Genomic DNA, 12,549 nt, shown 5'->3' with positions numbered 1-12,549 from the left:
AGTACAAGGAGTGTCCACATAAAAAACATTATGTTTTCTCTCACCTTAGGCAGTTGCATGCAACCTTGTATTTAAGCAATGTAATCTTTATGCTAAGTCACTTTGGTTTAATGCTTGAAGTGCCCATGGGAATCTCTCAGCTCAGCAACAGCCTTTGTGTCATAGTCTTTAAGGTGACATGATGCACCTCAGAGCGACATGTTCATCTGGGTGCAGTTGAGGAATTTTTAAGTCAGATATAATTTCCCTCTACAAAAGTAAAAGTACAAGGCAACAGGTTTGTAATTACTTCAGTTGCTTTCAAAAAGTATTATCTTTCTCTTATCTTTTGCATGTCGTCCAAAGAAGAATAAATTTTAAGGTCTCATTTTTAGCCATTATTAACACCTTGCATTTTAAATCATGTTCCTTTACTGTGGAACCATCTCTTCACTGGATGTTAATAAAAAGCAATTGCAAAAATGGAAAGCAGGATGTAGTTATCTCTCTCTCCTGTTTACTTATTCTCAGGTTTTTAATTCTGTTTCACACTTTTTCTTTTCATGTAAGATATGTCTGCCAGGTTAATTTAAAATAGGGTTTCCTTTTCTAGGCAAATAGTAGACCATGTGTTACTTTTGAGAAATATTTTGGGCATCCTTTCACAAGACTTATTATTTCTGCAAATTAGAAAGGTTACTTCTTCAGAACTTTCTTGGAGTCAGGAATACCTTAGCCATTGAGTCAGAACCTCTTCATTTTGCCTTTTAATAATTTTCCAGTTGCAATAGTTGTCTGCATTGTTTTTTCTAAACCCTACATATGTAAAAAAAAATCTAATTAAGTGAAAACAGACTGAAATGTGACTCATCATCAGGGATTGATTTTCAGACGTAATTTTGCTTTCTATAGCCAAAACCTGAGAATAGCTATAACTAGTCTAACATGATATTATGTTTCTGTTCAATTAAATTAAATCTCAATACTTGTAAAAAAAGTTTCAATAAGAAATATTTTCTTTCAGCCCTCCTATTATTAAGTAAATTTGAGCACTCCCTGAATCAGTCCTGGATGTCTCATGTCTCACTAGAACTTAAAAATCCAGCAGGGAATTTTTGAATAAAAGAGCAGCTTTTATGTTCCAGTAAGAGGGATTCCTGGTGAATGACTGCACAGCTGCAGTAACCTCATTGTTCAGGGGAAAGTGAGGTATTCCTTAGCATAACGCTGAATTTCCAATCTTCCTCTGTATTTTCTGGGCAACTTTGCTCTGAGACCAAAAAAAACCCCACTTTTAACATTGCATTGCTACAGAAATACACAGGAAGTTAATTTTTTATACATTATAAATTCTTTGGTTCCAAAATGCTTTAGCTCACAATCTCTCTTCTTGCTTTATTATTTTATTAGTGTGGCTGGGAAAAAAAGACTTTAAAGTTCTTATGTGGGAGGAAGAGGGAGGAGCAAATAGATTAACATCTGAGAGAGAATTACAAAGCTGGGAAATAAAAATAGCTTTTGGGACAGCACTGTGAAGTGAGTCAGACTTTTGGTTAGGGACTCGGATGAAGCAGGGCTGTGTAAAGGAGAGAGCCAGCTGCTGAGGGATGGCCTGGTGGCAGGATGCTTGGCCATCTGATGGAAAGGGGAAATCTCAGGCACGTCTGCTGCTAGAAGAAGATGGGATTTTAAAGTCAGATGATTTATTTCATGTTTCTCAGCTCTCTTAATCTGGCCAGAATTGTGTTTCTTGGAATTTGCAGATGTCCTCAGTTGGGCACTTGCATGAAGCTTGCACAGAACTGTCTTTGAAGCAGTTTTTGGTTTTTGAGCTGGTTTGAAACAGTTTTGGTTCTCTGGCTCTGACCTATCCCTGACCTGCTTTTAAAGCCCTAGCAGCTTTCATAGCAATTTAAAGGGATGTATTTGGAACCCTAGTGAGAGGTGGAAATGGGTCCTGTGGAAACAGGACCCTGCCAAACAAGGGATCAATTGTCTCCAATCCCCAGAGCTGCTGCGTGAGCCCTTCTGGAATTTCATCACAGGGAGCAGACACCAGCAGCTCTCCTCATGCCCAGGTCTCTTTCTGAGGAGTGGGAAAGCTCAGAGAACAAGAGGCTGAGTCACTTGGATGTGCCCTCCTTTGGACTGTGTTGGGCTGCCAGGCTGAGTCCCTCGCTGTCCCCTGGCCGTGTGGGGACAATGGGAGGAGCTGCGTCGCTGTGAGCCACAGCTGTCAGCAGCCCCAGATCCAGCTCCCAGAGCTAAGACTAAGCTAACACAAAGCCAAAGCCAAAAAAGTTGATTAATCTGTTGAAACATACTATGGCTTTTGCAATTTAAAATTATAATCTGGCCTACAGTCATAAAAAGCCATGAAAATGAGGAGTCATTCAGATGATCTGCAGCTGTAGGAGAGTGTCGTGCTCTCAACAAATGTATAAAATGTCAGTTAAGTTTAATGAGACTTACACAGTCTCACAGGTGCATGATGACCTTGAGATTTCCAAGTATTTAATTTTTTGTTTCAGTACTAGTGACTGAATTTTCATGCCTGGCTTTCTTACAAAAATATTTATCTCCAGTTAGCCATTGAAACCCTTCCCCATTTCCACAATGGCAAACAGAGGATTGCACAGATGAAGGACGGTGCTGATTTCACCTGATTTCCCCAAACAAGTTCTATAATTACTCATTAAGTTTGAGTATACACATAATTATAAAATTGAATGTAACATTACAGCCTTCAGGGGGTCATTTCACAGAAATTCCGCATTCATCAGTTCAAATGTGAAAAAGTAATATTTACATGAATTGTTTGCTAGCTCTTTACTTTAGAAGTACATTTGCTTTTAAAGGGATACTGTGTCACTCTTAAAGGATATGGAAAAAGTATTCACTGGGAACATTTTCCTAGATTGTTAAATCACAAACTACTAAAGTGCCTTAGACATAAGTCTTCTTTCAGAGATGGAGGAAATAGGTGAATTTGTAGAACTTCAGGACCAACAGATATAACTTGAAGAAGGACTAATTTTCTAAGGGTTTGTGTAGATCATGAATGTTTGCTAAAGAAGCAGATCAAACTTCAGTTTTGTCTGTCCTCAATAATCTGGATGTATTCACTTTTGAATAAAAACAGGAACAAAACATTTAGAGCATGCCTGTTAGGATAAATATTGGGCACATATATGTTTAGAGAGGAGTATTTTAGACAAGCCAAGCTACAGGATTAAAGCCTTCCAGTAGCTCCTGTGTAAATGTGAGTGAACAAAAGACAGAACTGCTTTTGGTATATCCTTCTTATTGATAATGGAGAATTTCCATCAGAGAGTTAAGTTTCAATAGCACTTACAATAATTGTTTCTGCAGTTTCTTTGACTAATTTCTCACTATCATTAGAAAAACAGCATTTGGCTATGAGTTTTCTGACATTGGCTGGCCTCTGTGTTCAGGGCATTTAGAGCTGATTTGAATCATGACTGTGTAAATGTGACACTAAATAAAGCTTGAAAATAAACAATTGCAAACAGCCTTTAGATGAATTGAAGGATTTACTGAAGCATCCACTATTGTAGAAACTAATGGTTCTTTGGGCACAACATACAGAGTTTTAAAACCTTACAATAGCACTGAAGGGGTATGCTGTTGCAAAGGATCCAGCTTCATAAAAATAAAGGAATAACACTATGATAATTTAGCTGTTCTTTTCCTTCCTATATAACTTTGGGTAGTGACTTTTTTTTGGAGCTTGAATACTTTAGTTCCTGCAAAAAGTGCATGATTCGACCATGTTCCTGTTTATAGAGACCTGTTCTCTGCCAAAGAAAATATTTGTCTGTGTACCACTCTAACTAAGTATTTCCTCTAGTCTGTGTGAGTGCTAGGTTCAGCTTGGCCTTCTGATGGTCTGTTGGAGCCTATATATAAGATTGTGGGCTTTTAAAATTCCTTGTTATAGGTCTAGCAGCAAACATTCAAATAGCCATTGCAAGATTGTCATAACAAAATTGTATTGAGGTCTGATATCCACAGAGAGTGTAAAAGGCTCCATATACTTTGCTGGGTTTTTCTGCCAGAGTCTGTATTTTGTTATTTTGCTGGTGATAGGCAAGTTGATTTCCTTTGCTTTCCTTTGGTGGAAATTCTATTCCAGGACATGCTTTAGCAGGTCAGTGGGCTGAGTTTCTTCTAGTACTGATCCTGAAGCTGAAGTGCAGTGAGCTGTTGTGGTCTATTGATCCCCTCACCTTTGGAAATGGCTTTATTCTACAATTTGAGTGATTTTTCAGGGTCCTAAAAGTCCCCCTTCCTGGGAATAAATAGTATTTTTAAGGATCTGTGGCACTGAGGAGAGGTTAGGAGTAACTTTTCCCCTCTCCCTTCTTTTTCTATTTTCTACACATTAGAAACCTCACAAGATTATTCAGAAGGGCTGGGGTACAAACCTCAATCTAAGTATTAAAAAAGACTAAAAAAAAAGAAAAAGAGAAGATATATTAAATAAACTGGGTCCTGAAGACTGTATAAGCCCTGGGATATTTGACTAAATGCTGATGACTTTTTACGAGTTTGCTATATCCTTTAGTTAACATCTGCATGGAGCCCTGTGGCTTCAGAGGGGCTTGTGAGATTTTTGGCAATTCCTAAGGGAGTCTTGCAGGTAAGACTGGGATCATTGTCAAGTTCCTGACAGGACTTTACCTCTGACATGTGTTTGCTTTGTCTTTAGAGGCACATTGTCACAGGCTTCCTGAATGTAAATAAATTAGGTCAAAATTTTATATTAAAACTTTTCCTGTATTCTTAGAAGAGTAGGGCTAGAATTTCACACAAGTCTCTTATTCTTAGGTGTAATTCTAAAAAGAGTTCCAAGACACAGAGGGAAAAATCTGAAAATTCTTTGTTTCATTAAAATTGTATATGAAGTGACATTTTCTATTGTGACCTTTGTCAGTTATAATAAAAAATATTATAGGAATTGATAATAGCAGATAGTTAAAACTTGCATTCTAGATGCAAAGAATAAGGTCTTTTAACACTAAACCACATATTTTATCCTTCTTGAAATTATCCTTCATGCAATTTAAACTTTGCTTTTCATAGGAGAATTAGTGCATTGCTGAATGTTGGAAGTAGACTAAAGAAATTGAATGAGCATTTTCATCTATCTTTTCTACCCAGTGTATGAGATGTTTAAGTATAAGGATAAAAATAGTCAATTACAATCAAACATTTAATTTCCAGTATCCTAAAATCTGTGGAACATAAGTACTTCCTATTCAGGCCTCTCTTCTTCCTAAAGATGTGATTGGGAGTGTATTTTGGGAACAATATAATGGTCACAAAGCCAAACAATCCTTCTGAAAGTACCCTGAATGATTGGCATGAATATCATGATCAAAATGATCATACATTATGAGACATCAATAATCAACCAGCCTGATGACAAGAAATACAAATTGCAATTAATTCATACCTATACTTGGTTTTGTGGATGTGCTTGTGCTTGGATTAAGTAAAAAAAAAGCTTTGTCCAATAGATTTTGAATATATGTGACAATTAGCAATATAAAATAGTGGACATGGAATGAAGTGGACAGAGAATATTACAAATCTGTCTTCCTACTGCCTGTGTGCAGAGTGCCCTGCAGTGCCAGGGCTGTGTCCCTGAGCAGCGGGAGGCTCAGTGCATGGGAGCTGCATTTTCCTCAGGACTGAGTTTGGTTAGGGAACCCACATGGAAAGCACCTTAGCTGATGCAAATTAGCATGGTGAGAGAGATCTCTGGGGTTTGCCCACATTTTGTGCAAGGCTTTTTCACACATGGCTCAGTTTGTGTGGGTTTTTCTCTGTGTAACAGTGGTCAGATTTGATTTGCCTTCTGAGGTGATGTGGGTGTAATTTAATGTCCCAGCAGATTTGAGGGAGAGTATATGTGACATGGTCTGGTACTTTTAAAGTACCTGAATATGAATAATTTATAGAAACACTTGATTTCTAACAAGAACCCTCAATCTTTTCCAAATAGCAAACAGGCATTAATTGAGGGGAAAACGAGCGGTCCAGTTGCCTGCTGTGGCTGTTACCTATCTCTGGGTACATTTCAAACCACCCCATCACTGGATCCAGGGTTACAAGGTAAGGTTGTGTCCATGTGCTGCAGGGCCACCAGGTTTAATAATTTCAGCTGCTGCCAGAAATAATGTAACAAGAGGTATAAGAAGTTTTTGCATAGAAGTTTTTGCCTGCCATGAGGATCTTAGGGTAGGAGGATTTTTGAGAAGCAAATAAGTTATGCTGTTGTGGAAATATACAACCATCTTTAAGTTTTAATAACTATTTTCTAAAATGACTGAGGCTCATCTAAGCTATCAATCTTTAAAAAGTAATAAGAGTAAGAGGCTGATTTCCTGAACTACATCATGAAAGCAATCAGTTGAGGCAAAATAAAGCATATCAGTGAGTATGGAGAGTAGATATTCTCTTCCATAATCTGCTTCAGCCCATTAACCAGATGAAAATCCACTTGGTGATGGGTCATAACTTTGAAAATAAGCCTATCTCATAAAGAGTTCTGTACGGAAATAAAAATTTTTAAAAAGTTTTCTAAAAGGGCTCAGTTTGCACATTTTTTTCACAGCAAAAATTAAATGTAAACTTGATGAATTGTTTCGGAGTAAACTATGTTTTCAATTAGCACTTAATGTTTAAAGGCAGTCCAAAATGTGCTCCACATATGCATTCACAGAATCTTAGTGCAATAAGGCTCATAAAAGCTATAAAATATTGGAAAGAAGACAGCATGGAAAGGAAATGGAAAAGTAAAGCAGGCAGAATAAACCTCTTTTGCATTCTCTATTTGAACCTAGACACAGCTGTACTGACATTTATTTAATGTCCTGGACTTATAGTTCTAGTAGTGGCACCAACACCCCCAGTGCTAGAATTATAACTCTGTTACAGAATTTTTTCCTTTTTTCAGCTTTGTGTGAACCTGGTGCATAAATTCAAATCTTATATCCCCGACCTACACAAATTCTGATTCCTTTTTTCCTCCTTTTTCTCTATTACATCCTTCCACTGCTGTTGCTATTTCCCTTTCTTTTATTAATTATCCATAATTTTGTCCATGTTGGCACAGTTTTTCTCTGGCTGCTTAAAACAAAGAAATAGGGAATGTCCACGTCAACATGGAAAATACTAAAAATATGACCAGTTTTATTTTTCATGATTTTTAAAATTGCTTTTAAATTGGGTTTTATAAATGCCCTAGTTTTCCATTTATCAGATCTGACCACCTGATAGAGGTAGATCCTATTTTATAGAAGAGGACTTAGTTTTAAGAAAAAAAGCCTTTATATAAATTGCATTTTCTTGCTTGAAGAAAAATAGTGCTCAAAAGAATCTAAAGGGAACATCTTGACTATTCCAATTCTTTAAAGAAGATTAAAGTCTATGTATTAACAGAGTGATGAAAGGATGGGTAAAAAAGGGGTAGAAGCTTCCATGGCAAGAGAATACATTAATTCAGCAGCTGAAATATTGCTGCTAACTTCAACAGGGTCAATCTTTCACCCCTGTGTCTACTGCTTTGAGTTGGTATCAAAAATGCCTGCCCCCAAATTATTAACTCTGTTACTTCTTACTAATTAAAGATGTTGAATAATTTATTTTAAGAAGGTTACCTTATTGAAAGCTGAGCAATTCCAGTAAGATATTGAGCAAGCCAAGTTCCTTTTGTCAATGTGGCTGAGGCATTTCCCAATTTTAAATGGCAAGTAAGTGGAATCAAAGGCACTTCAACTATCCAGGACAAAAAACCAACATGGTTAAAATTGTGCTTTTTCTGGAAAATGTAAATTTAATATAGGGCATTATATCATAGAATATGTTGAGTTGGAAGGGACCCATTATAATCATTGAGTCCAACTCATGGCCAAGCACAGCACACCCCAAGAATCCCACCATGTGCCTGAGAATGTTGTCCAAATGTGTCTATAGATACTGAACACTCACAAAACATCTGCTAAGGTTTTTTTACATGGGAAACAATATCCTGTGTAAATGGATCCCTTCACTCCTACTTTATAATATGTGTAAAGTCACAGACACTTTGTTTCATATGGATGTAGTAATAAATGTGGGGGTTTAGGGGGGAAAATATATTCCTTTTTTTAGTGGCCCTTTTCCTGTGAGGGAAGACCCTCCTTGGACCTGTCTCCACTTCTGGCTTGCACAGTTCCCCATCTGCTCAGGACACTCCCTTCTGCAGGCCACCCAGCGTGGCTCCCCATAGCTCCCTGCAGGCAGCAGGCTCGGGCCCAGAGCAACTGCTGACAAAGTCTCAGCTTGAGCTCACACACATTCCAGTGCATTTGGTTACCTTGGGGTTTAGCTAACTTGGAAACTTCGTCTATAGAGCTTGATCCATAACTAACTTTCCTTGGAGCATTATGTATGTACTTTTTTCTAAGATTAATTTTAACATATGTGTTCTGTGACTGGCTCAGTGATTCTAAAGTCCCTTCTGGAACTGCTTTAGCCATTCTCCAGTCACATCTGTAGGCCTGTAGCTCTGTTAATTGGCATGTAGTGTGTACAGGCTTGTCAGTATTTTTATTTTGCTAGGAAATCAGATGTAACTTGGGAGCAATGTGGTTTGCAGGACTGCATTCTGAACTTCTTGCTCATGTTATGGTTGGTAAGAATGTTGCTACAAACTTAAATGTTTTATTCCCCAGGTTTCAGCTGATGACTCCATCAGCTTCGGGTGTTCTACAAATTCAATTCTAAGGCTGAACATCAATGCTTTAAAAATAAAAGTGTAACAATAGGGAAACCAATTGGCTGGGGTATTTGCTCTACGTACTAGTAAATTCCCAAAGGGTGATTTACTAATGACCAGCCTGGTAGTGGCCACTGGGATGTTAGTCCATGAGACCAAAATGGAAACCATGGGCTCTTTTCTTGCCCAAACTGGAAAAATTATAAAGCCAGGAGAGCTGAACACAGGCCCAGGAAGCATGCTGTGCTAATACAACTATTTTGCTTCTGGTGGTTGAGGACACACACTCTTAGGTTTCTATCTAGCACGTAAATGCTGGTGACTGTAGGGTTCTATCTGCATGGGACTTTAGATAGGAGCATGGGCAATGAGTTTAATTTGAGCTCCACATAATCTTCCTGTTCTTTCAGTGGGGTCACTGATGCTTGTTAGATCATGAGAATAAATTCTGTAATATTTCTGAGTATGTGAAACCTGCAGCAATTTAAATTTTAAATTAAAATTCACATCTGTTTCAATAAACAGCAATAGATATAAAACTTCAACAACCATAGATGAAATCAATACATATGCTTTTAATCATGTCCTTAGTTTACACAATTTAAACTCCCAAAGACTGATACAGTGTTTTGTTGTTTTTTTTTTTTTCTTGAAAACATGTTGTGTTATACTAGGACATGATGACAAGTTACCAAAGAGCTCATTTTGTGCTTGGGGCTGCACTGAGCATATTAAAGCACAGTTCAGTGGTCTGAAATCTGTGTTAAGACAAAATAGTTCTACATAGTCTTGGACATGAATTTTAAAAGAATGAAAATTAAATAATACTATTTTAAAACTGTGGACAAAGTTTAGTGGTGGTTATTAAGTAATCCTGAGCCTCAACATCTTATAACAAGCCTATGCCCACAAGAGAATAGGGTTAAAAATAAACTTTCAGCCAAATTCTTTCTTTACAGTCCCATTGGTTTAAGTGATTCCCTAGGTCAGAAAAATTATTGGACTTATCAATATGCTTTTTGGATAGGCCTTTAACTCCTTTTGCAGGGACTTTCAGTCAGTGAAAAAGAATGGAGTAAGCTGTCTCAGGGTCATCAGGTAAATTAATTAAATATTAGGAAAAACAGTGAAGGCCATCAGCTGGGACCCATTTGAATTACAGATTACCATTTGCCCTTGCCACTTAAGTGGGTAGCTTGCTGTGATCCTTTTATGTTCACGCTTAATCAGTTTAAGTTCTTAGGCAGACAAAAGCCAGCTTGACAATGAATTTGTAATAAAGAATAAAATAATGATGCTGTTTTTCCTGTTCTAGGTAAAGAATAAGTATAATTTTCAGAGGACTTCATGCAAGACTTTCCCTAATTACTTCCCTAATTAATTCGTTGACTTTTTTTGCTTAGACTAATGTTGAGTTTAATTTAATTGAGACATTCTAAAGGAAAGGCTGCCAATGCAAATAACTTATTGAACTTACTGGGTTTGTAGTTCCTCATAGCAAAAGCCTATTTATGGTGACTGACATAATCCAAGACTCCTCACTAGCAGTTTTAAAGCAAAGTATCATCCTATGTCCAAAAATTAAAGAGAAACTGAAACAACATTACAAAGAAATATATCCAAGAAAGATATATTTCCTCTGTTAGGACTTAATTTATTAAACTTTCCTACACAAAGGTTGATGGGAATATTCTCCTGCAACTAGGCAATGGTGTTACTGATGTAGCATTGCTTAAATCTCTAGCTGATATTAGTTTTTTTTGGTGTATTTATGTGCAGGAAGATTATGATTTTGAGGCTGTACATTTTGGAATCTAGTCCATTTAAAATATGATTGAAAAGTAGTGTAATATTCCTCTGTTTTCATTCTTGCCCTTTTCTGTAGTTTTCTATTACATTTTCTCATTTTAAATAGCAGAATTTTCTCTCCTTTTACTACGTGAAAGGCCTGTATAAAATGGGGAAACTGATTCCTCATGCTGTAATGGTCTTAAAAGTGCAAAGTGAACACACTTCAAAGGTAGAACTATTTTCCTCTCATATATTATTTCAGTCATGTTCATTTTAATAGTTAATTCAAAGAAAGGGCAAGCATTTTATGTGGACTATATTTTTGCAAGTTAAATATATGGTGTGGAAATTTCCTGCTTTTTTTTTTTTAAGCTAAGTGTGTGATCGAAGAAGTTATACAAGGTGGAAATTTCAAACAGCACTTAGTGTGGATTTAACTGCCTACATAAAACTTGATGGCAACTCTCACACTGGCGTGAGCTCCCTTTGGTGAAACCGCACTGCTTTTGAAAATCTTGCTTGTCTTTGAGCAGATAGCCTTTGAATTCAGCTAGAGTTTATTCCCAGTTTCCACTGATTTCATATTGATCTAAAACACTGGTGCAGGTTCTCATATGTAGCAGATGGCTCACACATTTATGTAAAGATACTTTCTATCAGCTTGGCACAGATTAGTTTAGAACAGGAGCACTGTCGCACTGTCTGTAACAGTGTGAAAGGTGTGAGAGGCTCTTAAACTCCATTGGAGAGACCCTCATGGATATTTGATTTTAATTGCTCATATGTATGCATGCTCAGATGCATCTGAACCTGCTAATTGGGTTTTTCTGGCCTGACTTTGAGATTTTGAAAGGTTTAAGTGGGTGAATTATATTTTAATATATTTCGGTGTCCTCACAATTACATAAGAGTATTCCCTAGCCCCATCTATCACTCACAATGTGCTTTGACTTTTGAGTAATTTTGAATTTTACATGTGACTTTTAGGTCAGAAAACTTACAGTACTAACTTACTGGCTAAAAGTAGGTAATAGCAACAAAAAGGATAAGAGGGAGTATTTAGTTCTATATATTTTCAGAATATTGTGTCTTGACATTTCTAGGAGTGTCCTAGCTTTGGGGAGCTCTCATTTCACTGAGACTTTTTAGAGCTTATCACTGAGTACACACTGCTTCTGTGTGAATATTTTGCTATTGTGATGTTGTGTCCCTTTCTGTTGTATAAAGATTCTTAAAACATGAAGGTTGCTCTAATGTGAAGCATGAAACACCTCTCCTGTGAAGACAGGCTGGAGGAGTTGGTGGACGTTTGTTCAGCCTGGAAAAGGTTGAAAGGCTCTGGGGAGACCTTATAGTATTCTGCCAGTAGCTGAAGGGGTTCTGTCAGAAAGATGGGGACACCCATTTTGGCAGGGCCTGTTGCAATTGGACGAGGGGTAATGGCTTTAAACAAAAAGAATGTAGATTCAGACTAGGTATAAAGAAGAATTTTATGATGAGAGTGATGAAATACTGGAAAAGGAGTCACAGAGGGGTGGTTGATGCCCCACATCTGGAAACCTTCAATATCAGGCTGGACAGAGCTCTGAGAAGCCTGGTCTATTTGAAGATGTCCCTCCTTGTTGGAGGGGGCTTGGCCTAGATGACCTGTAAAAGTTCTTTACAACCATAACTATTCTGTGATTCTATTAGAAAGTGATTTTTTAATCATGTCATATCACTTTTTCATCTCCTGTAAGTAATCAGCCACAAATTGGTAGCTGAGGCAATCCTGAATTCGAAGAGTCTCCTGCTGGTGGAAAGAGCCTGGTTTTGTTTCCTGCTTTTCCACATTTATTTCCCTACTGAGATGGACTAGACAAAGAGGATTCAGTCCTATGACTTCTGCAGTCTCTCTGTCTACTAAATTAGGTATGGTTATATACTGTAAGCTGGATGTGTAACAATGAAGGTGGATTGGGGAAGAATCTGCTCCAGGAGTTGGGGCCCAG

The 12,549-nt window shown here is 37.4% G+C and overlaps 1 protein-coding gene across 10 annotated transcripts in view; it reads left to right on the top strand.

Annotated features, from left to right (window-relative positions):
- Window positions 1–12,549, top strand: part of COL5A2 (collagen type V alpha 2 chain) — a 172,560-nt gene that overhangs the window by 50,540 nt on the left and 109,471 nt on the right. For 8 of the 10 annotated variants that reach the window (XM_064433797.1, XM_064433803.1, XM_064433801.1 and 5 more), the window contains one exon: window positions 6,011–6,120. The exons of the other annotated variants lie outside the window; for them this stretch is intronic. In XM_064433797.1, coding sequence (XP_064289867.1) covers window positions 6,011–6,120 — 110 coding nt within the window. The remainder of the gene's footprint in view (window positions 1–6,010; window positions 6,121–12,549) is intronic. 10 annotated transcript variants of the gene reach the window in all.

Source organism: Passer domesticus, chromosome 10, assembly GCF_036417665.1.
Source record: "Passer domesticus isolate bPasDom1 chromosome 10, bPasDom1.hap1, whole genome shotgun sequence".
Taxonomy (NCBI): Eukaryota; Metazoa; Chordata; class Aves; order Passeriformes; family Passeridae; genus Passer; species Passer domesticus.
This window is presented reverse-complemented; position numbering and strand designations above follow the sequence as displayed.